Raw genomic sequence first — 24,227 nt, 5'->3', positions numbered from 1 at the left:
TGCCAGCTGTAGCCACTGCGTTTCTGGGGTATGGGTGGCGGGTGCTCACAGGGCAGGCCCTGGGGAGACGTGCCACCCGGTCCCCTCCTGCACTGCGCTGCACGTGAGTGCACAGAGAGAACCCGTGTGCTGGCCATCAGCTGGGCCCCCAGCAGGAGCGTGTGCGTGTGTGCTGTGCCCGCGTGTGCATACCCACGTGCGCATCTTGTCTGCATGAGCACACGTGTGCCCGCGCGTCTGCAGGTGCGTACACATGGGTCTGTGCATGTGTGTGCCGCAGGTTCCAGGCAGGGACCCGCCAACAGCGCACCCATTGGTGGCCTCGTCGTGAGCCCGAGTGTCCCTGCGCCCGCCCAGGTGGTGCTGCCGTCGTCACCATCCCCTGGGGCCCCGCTGTCCCTACACCGCCCCGCGTGGGGGCCCCGCACAAGGGTGGGCAGCGCCCAGCAGAGCCCTGAGTGGCAGCTCAGGAGCAGGAGGTGCAGGCCATGGGGCTGGCCTCGCCGCCGAGCCTCACCGTCCCCATGGGGCCCACGGGCCGAGACCAGGTGTAGAGCCATCCCCGCAGGGCCCACGGGCCGGGACCAGGTGCAGGGCCGTCCCCGCAGGGCCCAGGGGCCAGGAGCAGGTACAGGGCCATCCCCACGGGGCTCAGGGGCCAGGAGCAGGTGCAGGGCCGTTCCCGCGGGGCGCAGGGGCCGGGAGCAGATGCAAGGCTGTCCCTGCGGGGCCCACAGGCCAGGAGCAGGTGCAGGGCCACCCCCACGGGGCACAGGGGCCGGGAGCAGCTGTAGGGCACCGGCCTGGGAGCGGGGTACGTGGGGGCTTGCACACCGCGCAGCGCGCCTCCGAGATTCCCTCCAAAGGCTTGGCCTCGAGGTCAGGGGGCGGAGCTCGTGGTCAGCGCCCTTCCCGTCACAGGGTCTGTGTGGCCCCTGGATGTGGTTTGCACAGTGTGTCTCACCGTAGATGGTTCGGGTCCCGGAGTCCTCACCTGGGAGAGCGGACTCGCTTTGGCACAGCCGCCTGGCAGGTGCAGAGCTGCACGGGGCCCCCCAGCCTCCCCATCACCCCAGGCACCTGAGCGCCCCGGGCACCCCTGCAGAAGCACAGCTTGCACGCGGCCCCTCCCCACCCCGCCAGGCACCCAAGCACCCCAGGGCGCCACCCCCCGTGCCCGGCAGGTGCAGAGCTCTCAAGCAGCTCCCTTCAAGCCCCCCCCTTCAGGCAGCCCGGGCTGCAGCCAGCCAGTGCGGGGCACACCTCAGGCCGCGCAGGTCCCTGTGTAGGTGCACCCCGTGCACCCCTCAGCGCTGAGGCTCGGGCGCCAGCACCCCCACCTCAGGCCCCACTGGGCACGGGGTGCACCGAGCAGGTGGGTCGGACCGTGTGTGGCCCCTGCTTCCCGAGGTCCCGGCCGGGGCGGCCCTGCACAGGCCCGGGGAGAAGGGCAGCCCCGTGGGGCGGAGAGGATGGGGCCCTGCAGGCCCGGCGGCCTGTTCCCGGAGCCCTGGCGCCCGGGGCACGCGGTAACTGCTCTCCCTTTCCACCGCAGCCGAGCTGGAGTTTGCACAGATCATCGTCGTCGTCGTGGTGGTCACGGTGATGGTCGTGGTCATCGTCTGCCTGCTGAACCACTACAAGGGCTCCACGCGGTCCTTCATCAACCGCCCGGGGAGCCGGAGGCAGGAGGACGGGCTGCAGCCGGTGAGTGGGCAGCCCTTGAGTCAGGCCCCTGGCTCCGTGGGTCCTGGAAACCCCACGGAAGGTCCCCAGGCTTCAGGGAAAGCCCGAGTGTCCCCAGCATCCCGAGCGTCCAGCTCAGGGGACCCCCAGAACCGAGCACACCCGTGTAACCCGTACCCAGGGAGCCAGAGACGACCCGCACCCGGACCCACCGGGGCCCCGAGGCCTGCGCCCACGAGGCGGCCACACAGATGGCCCGCGCCTGCTCGTGACCCAGAGCCCCGCAGCAGGTGCCCGTCTGGGTCTGGCTTCTTCCGCCACGTCCCCCGCGCTGTCACGCAGACACTGTACTGTGAGCGGCCTGGGTGCCCCGGCGCTGTGGGGACTGGGCAGGGACGCCGGGCTGGAGCAGGCCGCGTGGGGACTCTGCACTGCCCGTGGTGGGTCCAAGCTGCCCAGGCCCCGCGTGAGCTGCTCTGGAAGCTCAAGCACGCACCGGGTCACACGGCACTGGGGTGTGTGACCAGGAGACCAGAGGCCCCGGCGCCTTCTGTCCCAGCCGCTCTGACAGTCTGGGTCCCGGTGGCGGCGGGCCAGGCTTGGGAAGGTGACCACGGGTTCTCTGTTCGGTGGCAGGCAAGAGGGGGCAAGAGAGGCACGGTGGCCTCGAGGTCCCTGGGTGTCCGACCCCGGGCTCCCGGAGGCCCTGATGGGGGTGCGGGTGCTGCTGTGGCGGCTGCTGGGCCCCGGACCCCGGGCCCTCGAGAGGCCAGGGCCTAGACTAGGGCCGCACGGTGGCTCCGTGACCCCTCCGGTGGCTCTGCCGTCCCCGGGGAGCTGCTGTGCCGGGTGCTCCATGGCCGCTGGTGGGTGGGGCAGGGCCAGGGCTCCTCAGCACCCCTGTCGGGCCCACGGAGGGGAGGCCAGGTGCCGTGGGCCTGTGGGAGCAGCGCTGGGGAAGATGTCCTTTGTCCCTCTGCTTCCCCTGGTTCCCGCTGCCCCTGCCTGCCACTCCCTGGATCCCCAGGTGGCCCAGGAGCCCCCTCCGCCCTGCGGGGACGACTTCCATCTCACAGGGCGGTGCCCCGGGGCCCAGGCCGCTGTCGTCCCCGCGGTTTGGCACCAGCCCGGTGGATTCCGCCCTGTCGGGCAAGGCGGCTTCTGCTGCTGCGAGGGGGCCCCAAGTCCCTGGCCCCTGCCGCGAGGAGAGGACACAGGGTCACGGTCGCGGCAAGACTCGCAGCCATGCAGGAAGCGCCGGGCCACCGCTCGCTGGGCCCTGGGCACATGCTGGACGCCGACGGCCAGCCTGCGGGACGCAGGGGACAGCAGCCCTGGTGCCCTCCCATCCCCCCAGCTCTCGGGCTGCCAACAGACACCTGCCTCGGGCTGTCTGCCCCCATCCCGAGGACCTGGCTGCCCGCGGGGAACCTGGTGGCCGCTCCTGCGTCTGCCCCACCACACACCTGTCCCCCCCGACGGCGCTACCTGGGACACCCTGCACTGCTGGGGGCCCTCCGCCTGCGCCCCGTGCAGACCTGGCTGCGCCCACGGTGGCCTCGGCGCCGGGAGCTCCCGGTCGGGGTGGGCCGGGCTCCCTCACGCGGCTCCCGGGGGCAGGTGGCAGGGCCCAGAGGCGCCCACGCAGGTGCGGCCGTCGGGGGAGGCTGGCTGCGTGCAGCCTGCTGCGGGGCCTGCTGGCGGCGCGGCCTCAGCCCTGGGCCAGGAGGCAGCTGCAGGTCTGTGGGCGCCTCCCCCGGCCGCCCTGCAGCGGGGCCCTCGCCATCCGCACGTGGCCACAGGCAGCCTTCCCAGCCCCACGCCTAGTTTCGTCGATGAGCGCCTGGAAGCTCTGCCCGCAGTTCCCACGCACGGGCTGCGGAGCCCTGGGGTCTCGTACCTGTGCTGCCCCGGCCCGGCGCCTCCGCCTCCCGGGGCCTCCGTCCTGCCCCGACGGCGGGCCAGTGGGGATGCGCGTCCCTGGAACGCGGTCACCAGCTGAGATGTGCCTTTGCTCGGAGGCCCCGAGCCCCGAGGCCCAGCCTGTGGCCACGACATAGATGGTGGCCTTACCTGTCTTCTGGGCGCGGGTGCTCACACGGCAGCCCCGTGGGCCCCCACGGGAAGGTGCCCCCAACCCGGCTTCAGCCGCCTCCCCACCCACCTCTGCTCCCCGCCGGGGTGCTGCGCCCTTAGGAAGGGTCCTAGGCACAGCGGCGGTCCCTTCACGCCCCCGGCCCCGCTAGCACGACGTTGCCCCCCAGGGGACGTCTGACAGCGCTGGGAGGCGTCTGGGCCCATCCTGCGATGCACAGGGCCACCCCTACACGGAGGATCCCCATGACCCCAAATGTCAGCTGAGCCGAGTGGGGGCCCCTGAGGGCAGCAGGTGTCATGCACCAGCCCCTCCAGGGCACTTGGCCCGTCGAGGAGGGGCCTGTGCAGGAGCGGATCGCACACCCAGGCTCCGAGAGCGGAGAGCGCCCCAGCAAGCCTCCGGGAGGCCTTGGGGTCCCGCACTCCGAGGGCCCCTGTGGGGGCCCCTGCCTCGGCCACATTGCACCACGCATCTCCGCCTCCCGTCGTTCCTTCCGTCCCTGCCCCCCGCCCCAGCAGCATGGCCAGTGGCTGCTCCTCCCGGCCTTCCATCAGCCTTCCTGGGAGAGGCCCCGGGCCTCCAGGGCTGTTGTGCATATGGATGAGGCTGTAAACTGTGGGGGACCCAGGGTGAGGCCCCCGCACACTGCCCCCAGGTGGCCACCCCCAGCCTCCGAGGCACCGCCTGTGCTGACCGGGCTCCCCCAGGGCTCAGGACGGCCGCCGGGCCGGAGCTGTGGCCGCGGCCATGGGACACATCGGGGCCCTGGGGGAGGTGGCCCGCCAACCCCGCGCCCTGCGGCTGCTGTGCTCAAGGCCACCCGAGGGCAACTGCAGGCCCGCGAGGCCAGCGCCCAGTCCTGCCCCAGAGCCAGCGGCGGGCCCGGGAGCCAGTGGCTGCAGCCGGCGGGGCGGGGGGGGGCACATTCCGGGGAGGCCCCTGGGGCCCCCACGGCCCTTTGCCCCTGGGCCTGTAGCCCATTTGTTCTGGAAGGTGCGAGGCCTCGGGGGGCAGGTCAGGAAAGGGTATTCAGCCATGTGAGAGGGCGGCACGTGGGGGCGGTCCCTGCAACCCCAGGGGTGACGCGACCCGAAGCCCGGGGGACCGTTGGGTTTCATTTCCAAGGACGAGGCTGACCTTGTAGATGCTCTGCTCCGGCCGAGGGCCTCTCCCCAACCGGCTCTCCGCCTGCAGCCAAGGGCGCAGCCGAGCCGGGCTGAGGGAGACACTTGACTCTGTGCGTCTCCCTGGTTCTCAGGGCTCTTCTGGAAGCGGGTCTCGGACCTGCTGTCCCTTGGGGGCCAAGTGCCAGGCTCACCTGCCAGGCTCACCTGACTCCGGGAGGTCTGCTTAGAAGGTCAGGGGTACCCCCCTCCGTGGCTGTTCACAGGCCTCCTCCCGTACATGCCCCCCGGGGCTCCCTCCCCGGGGCTCCTCCCCAAAGGCTCCCCGCCAGGGCTCCCTCCCCAGGGCTCCCCCCAGGGCTCCCCCCAGGGCTCCCTCCCCGGGGCTCACCCCCAGGGCTCCCTCCCCAGGGCTCCCTCCCCGGGGCTCCCCACCAGGGCTCCCTCCCCAGGGCTCCCCCTAGGGCTCCCCCCCCAGGGCTCCTCCCTGGGGCTCCCTCCCAGGGCTCCTCCCCTGGGGCTCTGCCCCCCCCCACTCTCCCCCCAAGGCTCCCCCAGGGATCCCCCCAGGGGTCCTCCCCCAGGGCTCCCCACCCAGCTCCAGCAGTGTGTTCTGGGAGCACCCATGTTGTGTGCCAGCGCCCTGTGGCCGAGGCAGGCGTGGGTGGAGGTCTGTGGGCTGGGCCCAGCCTTCACTGCCGCCTGTCCCTGAGACCCTGTGGCCCGGAGCGGACGGCAGGGCCGGGGCGAAGGTGCAGAGCCGGGAGGGCTGCGCCGACAGCGGCCCAGGACAGCGGCCCAGGACAGCGGCCCGGGCCCCAACGGCCTCACCGGGCAGCGGCCGGGAGCAGCTCACGGGGCCCCAGCTGCACGCACTCGCGGAGACGCAGCCCTCAGACCTACGGAAGTGGCAATTTCGATTAAAAAATCAAGAAGTCACGTCAAGCATCTCCTCATTACTAAGTGCTGCTGGGATGAAACCACTTGTGAAACGAGGGCGCCTGGGCCCCCAGAGGCGAGCGGCGCAGCTGCCCCGTGGGAGAAGCGGGCAGGCAGCTGGGAAGGGGCCAGGCCGGCCGGGTCGGGGCACACAGGTGGCGCGCTCGCACCCAGGGTGTTGCGCCTCCTGCAGGTGTTGCAGGTCTGCCGAAGGGTGCCATTTGCCCCACCCGGTGTCTTGACAAAACTGGATTGAACTGTAAAAATTGGGAGATTTTGCATGAAAATTGGAATTCACAGCTTGTCTTGAAAAGTCCACGTATCAGGCCACGCTGGTCTCTGTTCCCGCCCCTCACGCCAAGCCGGGGCCATGAAGCAGCTGCCACTCTGCGTGGACGCGTGCTCACCTTTTGACTGCGGTCTCCTCTCTCTCTGGGGAGCCCTAAGTCGTGGGTAGGGTGCCATGGCCATCTCTTGCTTTGCACAGTGATGGTGGGTTTTATTTTTGATTTTTTAAAAGAATTTTATTTATTTGAGAGAGAGAGAGAACCAAGCAGGGGGAGAGCTGCAGAGGGAGAGGGAGAAGCCGACTCCCGCTGAGCAGGGAGCCTGATGCAGGACTCGATCTCAAGACCCTGGGGTCATGACCTGAGCCGAAGGCAGGTGCTTAATCAGCTGAGCCACCCAGGTGTCCCACGGTGGTGGTTTTTAGAAAAAAAATCTATTCTGCGCTCATGTCTCTATCTCAAGAGTGAAAACGAAGATGGACCGAGAAGGCCCCTGTTTCCTGAGAAGTGGGAGAGAAGCTCCCATAGACGTCAAGGTCATGCCTGCGGACCAGGACTCCCTCCTAGGATGTGTGGGCCAGCAGAGTCCAGCGACGTGCTCATGGCCTCTGTGTCCAGGGCCGAGGGAGCAGAGATGGCCCCGGGCTCGGGGGCAGGGGGCCTGAGGATGGGCAGTTCTGGGCTCCTGGAAGCAGCTCAAAACCCACCACACTGGGCCTGGAGCTCACCGTGCTCCAGAAGCCCAGAGGCCGTGTCGGGGGCCCGGTGAAGGGTGCGGGGAGCGGCGGGGGGTGCCCTTCCCACTGTGCCCGAAGAGCTGGACTACTGTGTAGTCGGCTCAGAGGCTCAAGCGTCTGCCTTCAGCCCAGGGGATGACCCTGGGGTCCCGGGATCGAGTCCTGCATCGGGCTCCCTGCATGGAGCCTGCTTCTCTCTCTGCCTGTGTCTCTGCCTCTCTGTGTCTCAGGAATAAATAAATAAAATCTTTTTTAAAAAAAATATTTCTAAAATGATAGAAAGGATCTATTTTCAGTAAGGTGCACCAAAAAAAAAAAAAAAAGGCACCAAAGAGCTTGATGACGGAGTTATAATCGGCCTGTCTCCGACCCCCCAGACTAAAGAGCAGAGAGCCACTGGCTTTATGTAGCATAGGGCTGAGAGGACAGAGGGCAGGGCCGTTTCTCTGGGGGCGAGGCAGATGCCTGCTGTGCTGCAGACCAGGGGGGCCTTGCTGTCAACCTGCCCCTAACTTGCTCCATTATTTCATGAGCCGCTGAAACTACATTTCCTAATGTCACAGGGACTGCAGGGGACAGGTCAGCAGGTGGGCGTCTACTGTAAACTCCAGGAGCAGGTTTCCTCCCGTCATTCAAGTTATTCCCGAATGAGTGAAGATATGGCCAAGCCCCCAGACTAGTAGCCATCTCAGAGGTTTTGCACCTGGCTCAGTTAGGAAGCCTGATAACCGCCGGGGTTACACACCGATGCTGGAGGAAGGTCAGGAAAGCGCCCCCAGCACACCAGCGGCTTCCTCTGTGGGGGAGCCAGGAGGACAAGACAGTCCGGTTTGTGTGTTCCAAATTTTTGATGAGAATGTATGCATATGTCACTTTTGCAATTAAAAAACATCTTCCGCTCACATAAACCGATGATGACGACAATTCCGATAATGCTCTGGAGGCTCCAGAGACCCAAGCTAACTCATTTGAGCATGGTTTGTATTATGACAAGAGTGTGCAAAAACCAGATTTTTAAGTAAAATTGATGAAAATTTTAACTTGCTAGTGATGTTTTAGGTGGACCCTTACAGCGTGAAGGCAAGCTCAGAGGTGCACAGCCGTGAGCATAAGAACTCCACCCCGTGGAGAGATCCTGGCTACTGTGTGGGAGCAGCTGGGCTGCCTTTTGTTGAATAGTTTGCCAGAAATCAATCAGCTGCAGGTGGGGGCAATGGTCTGTCTCCCTTTCTTCAAGGAAGTTCGTTCAAAGTTTTTACTTCATTGTGTTCCTTTGCACGATTTGTAATAGAATTGTAAATCCTCGGGGCCTCTGCACTAGCATTTTCTCTAGAACTCATCATCGAGGTCCCAGCTCAGACGTCATCTCCTTGGAGAGGACTCTCCTGGTGACCCGCCTTAAAGGAGCCAGATGAATTCCTGCTTTATGTTTACTTAGTCCTTAGAAATTGGTGTAAATTTGTTCTGGGGCAAGAACAGTTCTCTAAATTGTCCTAATTCTGTGGCCCTAGTTGAGGAGGCTCCCGGGGCTATCAGGAGATGCCGAGGGAGGTAGCTGGGCTCTGGCTCTGTGTTAATCCCTACCAGGCCTGTGACCTTGGGAAAGCCCTGGGCCCCGTCCCTAGGCTTAATCTTACAAAAGAGGAGGTGACTGTGCCCACCTGGGCTGACAGCACGTAGCTGCACATTTCTCTGTTGCCCTGAGCTTTCTAATTCCCAGGCTGGTTTCTCTCCAGGTCTAATCGCTCGCTCTCACCCAGCACCAAGCCCAAGAGAGGCACCTGCGTGGCTCCTTTTCTGCTTGCTCCTCAGAGCCTGTAGACCTCCACGATCCATTGTGTTGTTCTGGAAACGTAGAGGATTTCCCTTTTCTTCCCAACAGATCTTCCTGAATGATCTTTCTCTTAAGGGATGTGCCCTAGATTGAGTAGAGTTGGGAAGACATTGTAAGTATTGAGAGTAAGTCTGATGGTCGATTCCCAAAGAGAAATCAAGGGGAAAGTGCTGGAGAAAACAGTCAGGGACACCCAAGGTCCCGCCTTCATATCTAAGCTGTTACTGCCATCTAGGGTGGAAAGACAGCAATACTAAAGCATTTGAGTGGTGGAGAGGCTGTAGGAAGAAGGAAGAAATGAGAGAAAATCTGTTTTGCCAGATGATGAAGGTGTTGCTGAATATCCAAGATGAGTTTTACCTGTGCTTTGAAGTTCTCACCCTGAGATGGGCAGAAAATAGATTTCCAGAAGTTTGATGTTATACAATACATTAATTCCCTGGGAAGAACCCTTGGGTAGAAGACAAAATATCCAAAGCCAGCCTTCCTTTACCGCGAACTGGTTGTCCCCTCCTGCCCACCTCCCTCCCATCTAACATGAGGGATCATCGGCTCTGATCAGAGACCTTCAGATTGGTTTTGATCCTGAAGAACAGCAGAAAATCACATTTTAGATCATAATCCACAATACTCATTTACACAACTAAGAAGTTTCACAAAATAATACAATGTACGCAGTCATTATCAGTACTTTGGAATGCTGGTTGTGACCCACTTAAATCGATTTTCCAGTTGTCTAAGGGGCTGCAACTCAGTTTGAAAAACACAGTATTGGGTGTTTACAGTCTTGCAGAGAGCTGGTTGTTTGCAGTCCCCAAATCTGATTCCTGTGGTTCTCTGTATGTGGAAAGGAGAGTTTAACTGAGAAGATTCGGGGCCTGGGAGTGGCCTTGCCCGTGATCATGGTGCACATGGATGCGAGGCAGCAGGCTTCAGCTGCAGGTCACAGCATAGGCCCCAGTGAGTCACGGTCACATGTTACTCTCTTTTAATGCTATAAATGTTGTATCCTTTGGATGGAGAAAGATCCAAGATACATAAATTAGAAAGATTATAAGAGAGTACGATGAACAAGTTGAAATGGACAGATTCCTAGAAACACACCCAATGAAGATTGACTCATGAAGAAATAGAAAATCTGAATGGATCTGTAGTAGTAGGGAGATTGAATCAATCTTCAAAAAAACCCACAGCAAAGAAAATAACCTAGACCAGATGCCTTCGTTGTGAATTCTACCATTTAAAGAAGAATTAATCCAGTCCTCCTCAAATTCTTCCAAAAAATTTGAAGAAGAGGAAGAGGGAAGGAACAGTTTCTAACTCCTTCTGTGAGGCCAGCGTCCCTCTCAAGTAAAAGAAAACCAACATCCTTTATGAATATCGTTTAAAAATCCTCAACAGAGTACTAGCCAACTGAATTTGGTGACATACTAAGAGGATTATACGCTGTGACCAAATGGTGCTTATTTCTCTCATGCAAGGACGGTTCCATGTAGGAAAGTCAATCTACTCTTCATTAATAGAATGCAGAGGAAAAGCTAAATGATCATCTCACTGATGCAGAGAAAGTACTTGAAGTTTTCTGATTCTTTTTCATGATTAAAAACATTCAACAAACTAGAATAGAAGGAAATTACCTCAACATATAAAGGCCGTTTATGAAAGGCCCGTGGCTAACATACTCAGTGGTGAAGGATATGTGCTTTTACCATTTCTATTTCAACATAGGATTTACTGGAAGTTTTGGCCAGAGCAACTCAGCAAGAAAGAGAAATAAAAGGTATTCCAACTAGAAAGGAAAAATTAAAATTATCTCTGTTTAGAGATGGTATGAACTTACATACAGAAAACCTTAAAGATTAAAGATTAAACACACAAAAAGATAAAAGATTCCAACACACAAAAACCTGCTAGCTAGATCTAACAAACAGATTGATCAAAGTTGCAGGATACAAAAATCAATATGCAAAAATCTGTTGCATTGTTTTACTCTAATGGTGAACAACCTGAAAAGGAAATTAAGGAATCAGTTCAATTTACAAGTAGCATCAAAAAGAATAAAATACTTAGGGAGAAATTTAACCGAGAAGGTGAAAAATCTGTACACTGAAAACCATACAACGTTACTGAAAGAATTTAGACACAAGTAAATGGAAAGATATTTGTGTTCATGGATTGGAAGACTGTATATTCTTAAAATGGCAGTACTACCCAAAGGAATCTACGGATTCAGTGTAATTCCTATGAAAATCCCAATGATGTTTTTTTTTTTTTTTGCAGAAAAAGAAAAGTCTATCCTAAGATGCATATGGCAGCTCCAAGGAGATAGTGCCCCCTGCCCCAGCCAAAATAATATTGAAAAGGAATAACACAGTTGGAAGTCTCACACTTCTTGATTTCACAACTTACTACAAATCCTGCTACAGTAACAAAACAGTGGGGTGCCGGATAAAGACATATAGTCCCGTGGAATAGAATGGAGGGCCCAGCAATAAAGTCTCATATATGTGGTCAAGTGGCTTTTGACAAGAATGCCAAGACCATTCAAGGAGAAAGGCATCATCTAATGCCATACACCAAAAAATGAACCCACATAGTCCCAAAACCTAAGTGTAAGAGCTAAAGCTATAATCTCTTAAAGATAACAATGGGGGCAAACTTCATAAAAGTGGGCTTGGCAATGATTTCTTGGATATGACACCAAAAGCACAGGCAACAAAAGGAAAAAATTGATAAATTAGAATTCAAAAATCAAAAAGTTGTTTATCAAAGGATGCTCTCCAAAGAGTGAAAAGGCAACTCCCAGAATGGGAGAAAATATTTGCAAATCATATATCTGTAAGGAATTAATATCCAGAATAGATACAGAACTTCTACAATTCAGTAACAAGATAATAGACAACCCAGTTTAAAAATAAGCCAAGGACTTGAATAGACGCTTAACTGGAGAAGATACGCAAATGCCCGATAAGCACATGAGAGCAGCTCAGTATCACCAATTGTGATGGTTAATTTTGTGCGTTGACTTGACTAAGCAATGCCAAGATAAGTAATAGACCGATATTTTTGGATGTGTCTGTGAGAGTAATTCTGGAAGAGATGAACATTTGACTCAGTTGACTGAGAAAAGAAAATCTGCCCTCCCGAGTGTGAGCGGGCATCGTACAATCCCTGGAGGGCTCGAGTAGAACAAAAAGGTGGAGGAAGGGTAAATCTTCTCTTCTTCTTGAACTGGGGGGGTACATCTTCTGCCCTTGGACATCCGAACTGCTGGTTCTTGGGGCCCTTGGACATCCGAACTGCTGGTTCTTGGGACTCTGACACTTCTATTGGGGTGCACTTGCACACACCACACACACACCCCACCAGCTTCTCAATCAGACTCAGACGGAATTATACCACCAGCTTTCCTCGTTCTCTGTCTTGCACAGGGAAGACTGTGGGAATTCTCTGTCTCCATGACCATATAAGCCAACTCCTATAATAAATATTCCCTTTTTTATATATACAATATGATATATATTAAATTATATATATATAAAATATACACATATATTGTGTGTGTATATATAGCAGTGTTTCCTGTTGTGTTTTGTTTCTGTGGAAATGCTTGGCTCAATACACTGATTCTATGCAAATCAAAACCAAACTGAGACACCACATCACAACCACTGGGATAGCTGTTATTTAAAAAAAAAAAAAAAAACGGAAATAACAAGTGTTGTTGAAGATGTGAAGAAATTGGCACCCTGTGCATTGCTGATGGGAATGTAAAATGGTCCTGCTGCTAGGTCTCCTACGTATGGTCTCCAGTTTGGTTGGTTGGTTCCTCAAAAAATTAACCATAGAATTACCATATGATCCAGCTATTCCACTTGTGGTTTTATACCCAAAATAATGAAAAGCAAAGATTCAAAGAGATATTTGTAAACCTCTGTTTTTTGCAGTGTTATTCACAATCGCCAAAAGGTGCAAACAACCAAAATATCCATCGATGGATGAATGAGCAAACCAAATGTCTACAACCTGTGTCTACAACGGAAATTAGCCTTAATGAGGAAGGAAATTCGGACACATGCTACAACATGGACGAACCTTAGAGATATCATGCTAAGTGAAAAAAGGATGTATTGTATCTCCACAAAAGGAAAATGTGTGATTCCAGTTATCAGAGGTACTTAGGAGAGTCAGATTCATAGAGACGGAGAGAACGGTGGTTGCCCGGGGGTCAGGAGAGGAAGGAGTGGGAATTTAGGGTTCAGTGAGGACAGCATCTCAGCCTGAGAAGATGAAAGGGTTCTGGAGATGGATAGTTGTGACCGTTGCACAGCAACGTGAATGTGCTTAATGCCATCGAACACACTTTTAAATTATGAGGATGGTGGAAGTTCTACTCTACACATCCTACTACTCTACACACGTTCTATACTATACACATTCTAATAATAAAAAAAAGAGAAGTTGGTATTGATTTCCCACTCACCACCCGCCCCCTTAACTGTACCAAATGGTCAGATTTAAAGTGGAAATGGAGTCATCGTGTGTGTTCCAGGTCTGCAGAGAACACGCCTCGATTTTGGCATCATAAAGACAATCATTTGAAAGATAGGTGGTAATTTTTGTTTTTAATGCGGATGTGTTAGCATCATGCAGGTTCGACGTAATAGGGGATAGTGCTCGTGGGTAGTTGGGAAGGAGGAAAATCCGGCGAGATTCAGATCCTGGGTCCCTGTGCCTTGATGATCCGTCAGCCCCCCAGGGTGCTCCAGGGGGCTTGGGGTCCTCACGTGTAGGGCCGCGCTGACGGGCCCTCTCACAGGGGAGGCCTGTCCTTGGCCTACTTCCGCAGCCCAGGCTCTGCAGAGCAGCCTCAGCTCACGTCGGGGCCCCCGGCCGTCTCCTTGGTGGCCGCTGGTGTCAGCGGGGCTGGCGATGGCAGGGCAGGGTTGTCGTGGCCCTCCGTGTAGCCCCCGGGGGCTGGAGGAGAACCCGCTCGGAGGGCCCCGGGTGCCACTCTTAGGAATCGCCCCGACCTTAGGAGAAAGGTCCTGAGGAAATCTGGGAGAAGTGCGCCGGCCTCAGCTTTGCCCACGCTCCCAGTCTTGCTGCTCCCCACGCGCCCTCGGGTGACAGGTGGCAGCTGCAGGTGGTCGGCAGGGCCTCACACACTGAGAGGCTGGTCCCCCGCGCATGCCGGACACTCGTGGCACATCGTGCGTCAGCTGTGCTCGCTAACACTTTTTTTTTTTTTTTTTTGGAAAAAGACAAAATGCCACCTTTGGAGTAATCTTGTAAAGAAAACAAGGCAATTTCAGTGAGCTCATCTTTCAAAAGAGATGACTGGAGACCCCGGCCTCGGCGAGTGTCGCAGTGGCCACCACGGCCCGGGCCCGAGCACTGAGCCGCCCGCTGCCACAGGGCCACAGCGGCCTCCTGGGGCCTTGCCTGCGGGCGAGCCCCGGGCCACGCGCTGTGTCCCGGCCGCGTCTTACTGACCGGTCATCACATAGTCGGTCACCGCCGTTGTTGTTTCGGTGCCCTTGTCGCAGGCGGGAAATGAGCGCAGAAGAGGCGCCGTCGAGGCCCTGTGCAAGCAGAGGGCGGCCCAGGGACCCGGGGCCCCTCCTGTGAGCTCCCTGGGGCAGGTGTCGCCGGGCCCCGTGTCGCCCGCTCGCTCTAACGTGCGCTCAAGTCACCAGTACCAAGAGTACGTAGGGCGAGAGCGATCCAAGAGTGACTTACCGTGAAACAGTGAGCTGGAATCCACGCACAGAGAGCCCGAGTGATGGCGTGCTGAGCCCGCTCCGGAGGGCCTCCTGGGCCGGGCCTCCTGGATGGGGCCTCCTGGGGCGGCCTCCTGGGGCGGCCTCCTGGGGCGGGAGCCTGCCGCTCGAGCAGACCCCAGTTCCCTCAGCCCCGCCGCACGGGAGGCTGACCCGGCGAAGCAGCTGTGCCTGTCGCCTTGGGTGCAGGGACCCGAGCCCGCGTCAGGAAGCAGGCCGTCCTTGCACGATGAGATGATAGCCAGAGCCTCTGTCCTTTTGGGGGCGGCCTCGTGCATTTCGGGAGATCTGCCAGCCGCCTGGGGGCCCTCACGCTGTGCCCTGGTGCGGATCCCCGGGGCCTGTCCCGGCGAGGGGTGCACTGGGCCGGCTCCCCCAGACGCCGCGCCGGGCTGCCCCGCCACCCGAGACCCGGCCCCGCGGCCCCTGAGGCGGTTGGGCCTGCCTGGGGCTCGACCGCTGGTCCCACGGGCCCCGGGGCGTCTTAGGAGCGTGGGGCTGTGGCCCGAGGGTGACACCGGCCTGGCGACCGAGGCCAGGGGCTGCTTACCCCGCGGGCGTCCTGGGGCACTTTGAGGCTGAGGCTTGGTGGTGGCACAGGGACGTCTGCACTCGCTGGGCATCCGGGGACAGGCACCCCACACCCCTGCACCCCCACACCCACCCCGTGCTCCTGCTCCCCCATGTCCCCCGCACCCCCACGTCCCCGCGCCCACCCCATGCTCCTCCCTACTGTAGCCACAGGCCATAGACGCCGGCGGGTGGCCCACACGTGGGTCCAGGGCGGATGCCTGCTGCGGTGCCAGCAGCCCGCGGAGTCAGAGGTGACCGATCACTACGTCGACGGTCCCCTTGTCACCTCATCGCTCTGGCCCAGCGTTTCTGAAAAACATTAAACAACTAGACGTCAAGTGACATCTGTCCTGTGAATACAGACTAAAGTCACCAGAAGGCAGGTGGTGCCTCTGGCAGGTGCCAATGCCAGCTCAGCCTTGATGGGGAGCAGGCTGTGGGGCTACAGGGTAACCCCCCTGTGCTGCTGCTGCCCGTCCACCCTGCAGCTCACAAGGCTGTCTCTGCGCTGGGCCCGTGGGGAGAGGGACTGGGAGTGGCCTCGAGCCTGGGGCGGGGGCACCTGGATGCTGCCCCAAGCACGGGCGGATGGGACTGGGGGGTGGCCTCCAGCCTGGGGGTGGGGTGGGGGGGCACCTGGATGCTGACCTGACCACGGGCAGAGGGGGACCAGGGGTGGCCTTGAGCCTCGGAGAGGGGGGCACCTGGACACTGACCCGAGCTGGGGTGGAGGGCGCTGCCCACGTGTGACTGTGCGCCGGGAAGATGCTGGACTTCATACCTGCTCCGAGCTGCGGCCGAGGCTCCAGCGGGTCGGGTCCCAGTCCTCGTTGGGGCAGAGGAAGGCCCAGTGGCGTGTCCCTCCCCATGGCAGGTGGGCCTGCTGCGGCTGCGACCAACACAACCCGTTGACTTTGGGTGCTGCTGCCTGAAGCTAATGACTCTCGTGATGCTTTGTTCCCCCAGTGCCAGGAAGGGCACCTGTGGCCGTCAGACAGCTCCGGGCCTCGGCCGTCGGCCTCAGAGGTAAGGAGGGGGTGACAAGGAAGGGGATGACAGGGTGAGGAGAGGGTAGGGGGTGAGGGGGAGGTGAGGAGGTGAGGAGGGGGGGCAAGTAGGGGGGTAAAAGAGTGAGGAGGGGGAGGTGAGGAGGGGGCATGGGGCAAGGAGGGGGGTGAGGAGGAGGCAGGGGGTGAGGAGGGGGGAGGTGAGGAGGGGAGCAGGGGATGAGAAGGAGGAGGTGAGGAGGGGGTAGGGGGTGATGTGAGGGGGAGGTGGGAGGGCAGGGGGTGAGGGGGGGCAGGGGTGAAGGGGTGAGGAGGAGATGGAGGGGGGTGAGGAGGAAGTGAGGGGGTGAGGGGGGGACAGGGGGTGAAGAGGTGGGGGGCACCAGGGCAGCAGAACTGGTGAGGGGCTTGCAGGGCCACAGCGGGATCATGAGATAACCCCCCCACCCCGGGAAGGACCGGGAAGGTTGGGGGGATCCCCCGGAGTATCCCCGGGGCGCCTGTGCTCATCTGCAGCCCCTTGGGGACACCAGGCTGGGAGTCCCTGACCTGCACATGACCCGCCAGCTGCCCATTGAGGGGGCCTGGCCGATGGGGCGCAGTTTGGGGACACATCTCCACGGCTCACACGAGGCCTGAAATAACACAGCCGTTTGCCCATGAGCCAAACACACAGGTGAGAGGAGGCAGGAGACCGCATGGCCGCGGCCGTCCCTGTAGACGCGGTTGGGTGGCGGAGGCGGGAGGGCCACGGACCCGGGCGCTGCCACAGCTGTTGGGCAAGCGGACCCGGGATCGCAGCCACTCGGGCCCACGCGTGTCTCCGGTCGGTCATTGGAAGTCGCTGCAGGAACTCGTATCCAGAGTGAAGCGGCTAGAAAGGCCTAGAGACCAGAGAGAAGGGAAGTCCCTTGTGGGTTCTGGGTAACCGAGAGCACGAAGCTCCCGTGAATGATCCGTAAGCGGCCCCAGTTCTTGCACCTGCTGCAGGCCGTGCTGCGTGGGTGAAGCTGTGCAGCCCGGGGCGGGGGGGGGGGGGCGGTCCCTGCTGGCGAGGGGCAGGATGAGGGGCGCCCGGACGCACCAGGTGCCAGCGCGGTGGCGGCTCCTGCGACCCGGGTTTCCAGCTGGCCTGGGGCCTGCAGCCTGCATGCCCCGGGGTCACTGCAGTGGGTGGGTGGGGGCCGCGGTGGTCACCAAGCTGCTGTTTGCTTTCTGGAATGCTCTCTTCCTGTTGCTCCTGCTCTGTTTGAAGAGCGTTGGCACTGCTGCGGGCAGGGCATCCGTGGACACCTGGCCCGCGTCACCTCCGCGGCTGCAGCCCGTGCCCCTTCCCTTGCAGGTCATGTACGCCCCGAGGCCCAGGGACAGGTTCGCGGCCCCCACCTTCCTCCCCAGGGACCGCTTCAGCCGCTTCCAGCCCACCTACCCCTACGTGCAGCACGACATCGACCTCCCCCCCACCATCTCGCTGTCCGACGGGGAGGAGCCGCCGCCCTACCAGGGGCCCTGCGCCCTGCAGCTCAGGGACCCCGAACAGCAGCGGGAGCTCAACCGCGAGTCGGTGAGGGCCCCGCCCAACCGAACCATATTCGACAGCGACCTGCTGGACGTTGCCGCCTGCAGCGCGGGCCCGTGTCCGCCCAGCAGCCACTCGGGCATCAGCGCCAGCACCTGCAGCAGCCACGGCCGGATGGAGGGGCCGCCGCCCGCCTACAGCGAGGTGATGGGCCGGCCCCCAGGCGCTGCCCTCCTCCGGCCCCAGCAGGGCGCGCTCAGGGGCGGCGGCCCGGTGGCCCCGCAGGACAGCGTGGGGGGCCCGGGGCTGCCCGCCCAGGCCAAGGACAGGAAGCCTGGGAACCTCGCATGAGCCGCCGGCCTGCGCCCAAGAGGAAGCACCCAGGCGGCCACTGCCCCACCTGGGCCGCCCGGGTCACCTGCTCCGGGAAGGAAAACCCAACGTGCGGTGGAGCTCTTTGCTTCGGGCTCCTTTAGGGGACCTGCGTGGACTGGGCGGAAACCCTACAGACTGCCATCGGTCCAACCAGCATCAGCATCTGGGGACAGGTGCAAGGACGGGCCTGGCCCTGGTGGCGGGAGGGGGCTCGGGAACACCGCGTGCGGGGTGCTCGGAGGGTATCATGAAACAAGACCCATAGAGGTGTTTGATCTATTTAATTATGAAAGGAGACTTTGCAGAGAAAGGGCCAGAGTGGCCTGTTTTATAATTAATTGATAAAGAAGGATGCATTATTATATATTGTCATGGGGAAGCATCGGCCAGTTTGCTTTTTCTCCCAAGGTGTGGATCTTTTTTATTTTGTTTTAAAAATATGATTCAGAATTCCTGTTTTGTGTGCCAAGGTATAAAGTGAAGAAGTTAGATGAATGCAAGGAGTCAATCTGTATCGTGATGACGTGTGTTTAAAAGTTGCACTACCTAAATGTTTCTGAGGGGACTGCTGTGCACGCGGTTCCATGTGTCGTCTTCTCACCTGTGGATTGCTGCTCGGCCCGGGAATACCTGGAATCCCGGTAGTCACCAGGGAGGACGTTGGGGGATGTAGCCTAACAAGGCCGGCTTGTGCCAATCAAGGGAGGCAGGACTGCTGCAAGGGTCTGCAGGGGTGAGGGGCCTGGAGACGGGGATGGAGAGGGGGATGGGTGACAGTCCAGCACTCTGACCCGCTGTCACTCGGCCAGTCTCAGCACGGCTGCACGTTCTTCTGAATCCGAACCCCACACCTGCGTCCACGTACTGCCCGCGTTATGCAGCGCTGCCCGTCCTCCAGCAGTGCAGTGTCTTCAGTGATTCAGACTTTTTTCACTGTAGCATGAAATATACTCAGATACATACATTATTTTATGCAATAAATTGTCTAAAATGCAAGGTGGTTATTTTCAATACTGTTGAAATACGTGATTGCAGCGCACTCCGTTTTCCCTGTCCTCCCCTGGGCGGCAGGTGGCTTGGTGCAGGCCCACACTGCTGGCTGGCCGGGGCTCGGCGGCTCGGCGGCTCGGCGGCTCGGCGGCTCGGCGGTTCGGGCTGGAGGCTCGGCGGCTTGGAGGCTCGGCGGCGGCCCCGTGCGCCCCGGGCCCCCGCTCCGGCCCGGGAGCTGGGTCCTGCTGCGCCGCGCTGCCATCCCGAGGTCGGTTCCAGGCCGGGCAGGGTGGGCTGCGCTGGCGCCGTCGGGGGGCTGGTCCCCTGCGTGGGAACAGGCCGGGGCTCCGGCCTCTGCAGCCTTGGGGCCAAGTGGGCCCCGCGCGTCCGCGTCCGTGCGCGTCCCGGGGGTTCCAGGGAGGGGCCCCTTCCTGAGGTGTCTCTCGGCCGGCAGGCGGCTGCTGTGGGTTTGTTCGGGCGTCAGGACGTCCACGGGGCACCTCCGGTGCACACGCAGCCTCCGCAGAGGGAGAAGGTGGGCAGCGGCTGCCACCCGGCCTCAGGCTGCTGCAGGTGCACGTGCAGGGGTGCGGGCCCCCCACTGGGCTCGGCTTGGCCAGGCTCAGAGAGGCTGGGCCCCCCGTCCAGAGGGGACCCCGCGGGTGGGGGTGTCCGGCCAGGCGCTAGGGGGAAGCTGCGTCAGCGTGGGGACCTCAGGAGCAGCTCCCACCGGCCGCCCCCGCAGCTGCAGCCCAGAGCGGCTCGGCCCGTCCCACCTGCCGCCAGGTGAGCTGCGTCTGGAAGCGGGCCCCCCCTACTCACGCTGCGGGCCTGCGGGCGCCCGGGTGGCTCCGCGTGGGTCCGTGGCCGCGGGAGGATGCTGAGCTCCCCTGGACGCCTTGGTCCGCCCCCCGGGGCGGCGTCACGGTGACAGGGACACGGTCCGAGGCAGCCGCGGGTCCCCCGGGAACATCCGCGCCGTGTGCGGGGCAGCTGCTGCGTGGCCTCCGCTCCCCGCCGCCCCAGCGCCTGCGCGACGAGTCCAGCCGAGGCCCGCGCGCCCGCTCCCGCCCGCTCCCGCCCGCTCCCGCCCGCTCCCGCCCGCCGGACTCCCGGGCCTCGCGCACCCGTGGAAGGTGCCCCTGCGGGTGCGGCCCGGAGGCCCCCGAGTCCCCGCGGAGGCCTCTCGCTCCGGCCAGGAGCTGCCGTCCCGCCCCCGCGGAGGCCCCTCCACCCGCCGAGGGACCGAGCGCCGACCTGGGCGGGGGCCGCTGGGTGCGGCGTGTGCCTGGGCGCCCGGCCTGGCCCGTGCCGCCTCCCAGCCCCTCGAGGCCTGGGTATGTGGGGCACGTGTGTGTGCGAGGCGCGTGTGCGGGGCGCCTACGTATGTGAGGGTGCGTGTGTGTGCGGGGCACGTGTGCCTGGGGCGCAGGTGTAAGGGGTGCGCGTGCGCGGGGTGCATGTGTGCGGGGTGTGTGTGTGCGGGGCATGTGTGCGGGGCGCGTGTGCAGGGTGTGTGTGTATGGGGTGTGTGTGCGGGGGGGCCCATATGTACGGGATGTGTGTGTGCGGGGCTCTTGTGTGTGCGAGGCGTAGGTGCAGGGTGCCATTGTGTGTGCGGGGTGCGTGTGTGTGCAGGGCGTGTGCGGGGGCACGTTGTGTGAGGGGTGTGTGTGTGGGGTGCGTGTGTGTGCAGGGTGCGTGTCTGTGCAGGGCGCGTGTGTATGGGGCTGCGCGTGTGTACAAGGTGTGTGTCTGTGCAGGGTGTGTCTGCATGTTGTGTGTGTTTGTGTGTGTTGCGTGTGTTTGTGCGGGGTGCGTGTGCAGGGTGCATGTGTGTACAAGGTGCATGTGCGGGGAGCATTGTGTGCGGCGCGTGCGTGTGTGCAGACTGCATTTGTGGGGGCGCGCGTGTACAGGGTGTGTGTGTGCGGGGCGCGTCTGTACAGGGCGCGTGTGCGGGGCGTGTGTGTGGAGCGCGTGTGCGGGGCACGCACCCACGTGCCACCCCAGGGAGCCTGGCTCCCTGGCTTCGAAGCCCGCAGGTGCCCCGCCCACCGCCCAGACCCAGGGCCCCCGCGCTCGCCCAGGACGGTGCCCTGTCGGGTGTGGGTCCTGCGTCCGGATGTGCGAGGTGCTGTGGGACTCGCTCGCCCCGTGCGTGAGCTGCCGAGGCGGGGACGCGGTGTAGACACGCACCTGAAGGGCCGCGCGGCGTCCTGGGAGGAAGCTCGCGGTGGACGGTGCGGCCGAGGGGGCGCGGGTTCTCCCGCTGAGTCCCGAGACCCGCCGAGCGCACAGGCGGACCAGCGGCTGCTACGCCGGCGCGGAGTACTTGCGACTTGCACCTTCGCAGTGAGACCCTTTGAATAAACAATCTACAGGAATTCCGCGGCGCTTTGGTTGCACCAGATGCTCCTGGTTCTCGCCTTCGGGGGCGCTCGGTTGCGGCGCGTGGGGGAGAGGTTCTGCGCGGAGCTTCATGGAAAGCGACATGTCTACATGTCACATTGTAGAACAACGGACCGTGAAAAGTGCGTATTTTGTTAGATTGCAGGAGGTCTAAGCCAAGCCCTTGGCCTGCGGGGGGCCCGTCCAGTGGGGAGTCCGTCCAGTGCAGAGAGGGTCTGTCCAGTGTGGGGAGGATCCGACCAGTGCAGGGGGGCCTCCAGTGGGGGGGCATCCAGTGGGGGGATCCAGTGCAGGGGTCTATCCAGGGCCAGGGAGGGCCTCCAGTCGGGGGGCCCTCAAGGCGTCCGGGCTCTGGTCCCTCTGGGCCTTTTCTGCGACCGTGGGGAGCCGCGCAGCCAGCAGGTTGATAGCTGGGGAATGTCAGGAAGACAAGTCCCCTTGGAGACCCGCCTCCGGCCAGACTGTCGGTCCAGGTTGTCACCACGGAGACTCAGCCACCAGCTTAGGTGAAGACCCCTCGAGGGCTCGTGCCGCTGACCCCACGACCCCGCCGACCCCGCCAAGCCGCGGCCGCCCTCGGGGAGCAAGTCCCACGGCGGCCACACCTGTCACGCAGCATCTGTCCCCCAGCCTGGCCTGGGCGCCGGGGCCCCTGCACAGACCTTCAAAGGTTCTGATACCGAAAGGAGAAAAAGAAAGGCCCCCGACGCCTCACGGAACCACTGCTGACCTGGGCGCCGTGCAACACGCCCCGGACCGTGTTTCTGCCTCAGTCCATCCCCAGAGGATGGTGACTCTGATGGACCCACCGCTTGTTTTCTGTTTGCTCAGTGGCACATCTCATCTGAGTCACAGGAGAGGCCCTGCCCCCCCCAGGGAGGCATTACCGGGGCGCCCCACCTGGCCGACACCTGCCACCTGCTCGCCACACCTGTTCCCAGAGGGCCCCACCCGATACCTTCCTCCGGGGCCTGGGCCCTGTCCCTGCTGTCCCTGCTGTCCCTGGCTGCCCCCCAGCTGCCCCCAGTGCCCCCGGCTGCCCTCCACTGTCCCCCACTGCCCCCAGCTGCCCCCCGCTGCTCCCCGCTGTCCCCAGCTGCTCCCCATTGCCCCCCTGCTGTCCCAGCCTGCTCCACAATGTCCCCAGCTGCCTCCAGCTGCCCCCCGCTGCCCCCGGCTACCCCTGCTGCCCACCGCTGCCTCCGGCTGCTGCCCACTGTCCCCTGCTGCCCCTGGCTGCTCCCCGCTGTCCCCTGCTGCCCCTGGCTGCTCCCCACTGTCCCCTGCTGCCCCTGGCTGCTCCCCATTGCCCCTGCTGCCTCTCCCTGCTGCCCCCCGGCCATTCCCCACTGCCCCCGCTGCCCCCAGCTGCTCCCCAGTGCCCCTGCCCGCTGCCTCCACTGCCCCCCGGGTGCCCCCGCTGCCCCCTGTTGTCCCCCCACTGCCCCTGCTGCCCCCCACTGGCCCCCGCTGCCCCCCGCTGTCCCCAGCTGCCCCTGGCTGCTCCCCACTGCCCCCCGCTGCTCCCCGTTGCCCCCCGCTGCCCCCGAGCCCCCTCGGGTTCTGTGCGGCCTGGGCAGCCAGGGCCCTCCATGGAGCGCCACTCCCAGGCCTCCCGCCCATCCAGAGTGGCTGCGCCAGAGCCAGGTGCTCACGTGTCCGCCGGGAATTCCTTTCTGCAGAGCTGATGGAGGCCCAACCTTTACTCTGAACCATACAGCTTCCTTTCAATGTGCTTCCTTTCAGTGTCGCTATTTTTTCATTTCATGGCTTTCAAAAATCACATTTTCTGTTTTTGTCTAGTTGAAAGCTATACTTAAATGTGTACAACACTATTCATAGCATTTAGCCCATTTACTTGTGACTCCAAAGCAGCCGCCTACGAGAGTACAACCGTGTTGGGACTTTTCAGTAGTTCACATGCTTGCGTTCTCATCATCGCAAGTCATGGAGGTTTCTAACAGTCGTGTGCGCTCACTTTTCAACATAATTCCCGGTTATATGCAGAGAAATAGTTCTGTTGTGTATCTGCCTCTTTTAACTGAGCAATGGTGACATAGGTCCTAGACCCGAGGTCTGTAACTGCAATATTTTATTTTATTTTATTTTATTTTATTTTATTTTATTTTATTTTTTATTTACTTATTATTATTATTATTTAAGATTTTATTTATTCATCCATGAGAGACACAGAGAGAGGCAGAGGGAGGAGAAGCAGGCTCAAGGCAGGGAGCCTGATGCGGGAATTGATCCCGGGACTCTAGGATCACACCCTGGGCCAAAGGCAGGCACTGAACGGCTGAGCCACCCAGGGATCCCTGTAACTGCAATATTTCAAAGAAAGATGTCGCTCTAAGTGCTGCTGGCCACGGAATCCGCTTTTCCTGCTTGTTCCTAGAGCTGTGGTCCCACCATAGCACAAGCTCCCGGAGACTAAGCGGCGATACACGGGGTCTCCTGCTTTTGTCTCCTGCAGTCTTTCAAAACCAAAGCGCATATGCGCAGGGGAAACTACATGGGTTTTAAAATCTAGTCTCAAAGAAATACATTTATTTTTTTGTAGCTATCCTTTCCTCAAGCCCAGGTTCTCCGTGGACGTGTTCGCAGATTGTCCGAGGGCCTCCCGGCGGGCGGAGCCTGAGCCAAGGTTTGGGCTGGTGCCCAGGGCGAGAGCAAGAGCCCGCAGCGGGAGCGGTTCCAGCAGGAGACAGGCGCCTCGGGGTCCGGGCTGGGATCCTGCGGCAAAAGGACTCCACGTGAGATTAGAATGCCGTTATCTCTAATCAAGTATACAGATCCACAGATGACATAATTGTGTTTGCACAAAACCTCGCACAAGCTACCGAATTATTAGAATGAGTTG

The 24,227-nt window shown here is 60.8% G+C and overlaps 1 protein-coding gene across 16 annotated transcripts in view; it reads left to right on the top strand.

The window, feature by feature from the left end:
- Nucleotides 1–18,958, top strand: part of LDLRAD4 (low density lipoprotein receptor class A domain containing 4) — a 383,881-nt gene extending 364,923 nt beyond the window's left edge. For all 16 annotated transcript variants that reach the window (XM_035705274.2, XM_025422272.3, XM_049112818.1 and 13 more), the window contains 3 exons: nt 1,556–1,707; nt 16,028–16,087; nt 17,411–18,958. In XM_035705274.2, coding sequence (XP_035561167.1) covers nt 1,606–1,707; nt 16,028–16,087; nt 17,411–17,938 — 690 coding nt within the window. In that variant the 5' untranslated portion in view covers nt 1,556–1,605 and the 3' untranslated portion in view covers nt 17,939–18,958. The remainder of the gene's footprint in view (nt 1–1,555; nt 1,708–16,027; nt 16,088–17,410) is intronic.
- The last annotated feature ends 5,269 nt before the right edge of the window (nt 18,959–24,227 follow it).

This window comes from Canis lupus, chromosome 1, assembly GCF_003254725.2.
Source record: "Canis lupus dingo isolate Sandy chromosome 1, ASM325472v2, whole genome shotgun sequence".
NCBI classification, from domain to species: Eukaryota; Metazoa; Chordata; class Mammalia; order Carnivora; family Canidae; genus Canis; species Canis lupus.
This window is presented reverse-complemented; position numbering and strand designations above follow the sequence as displayed.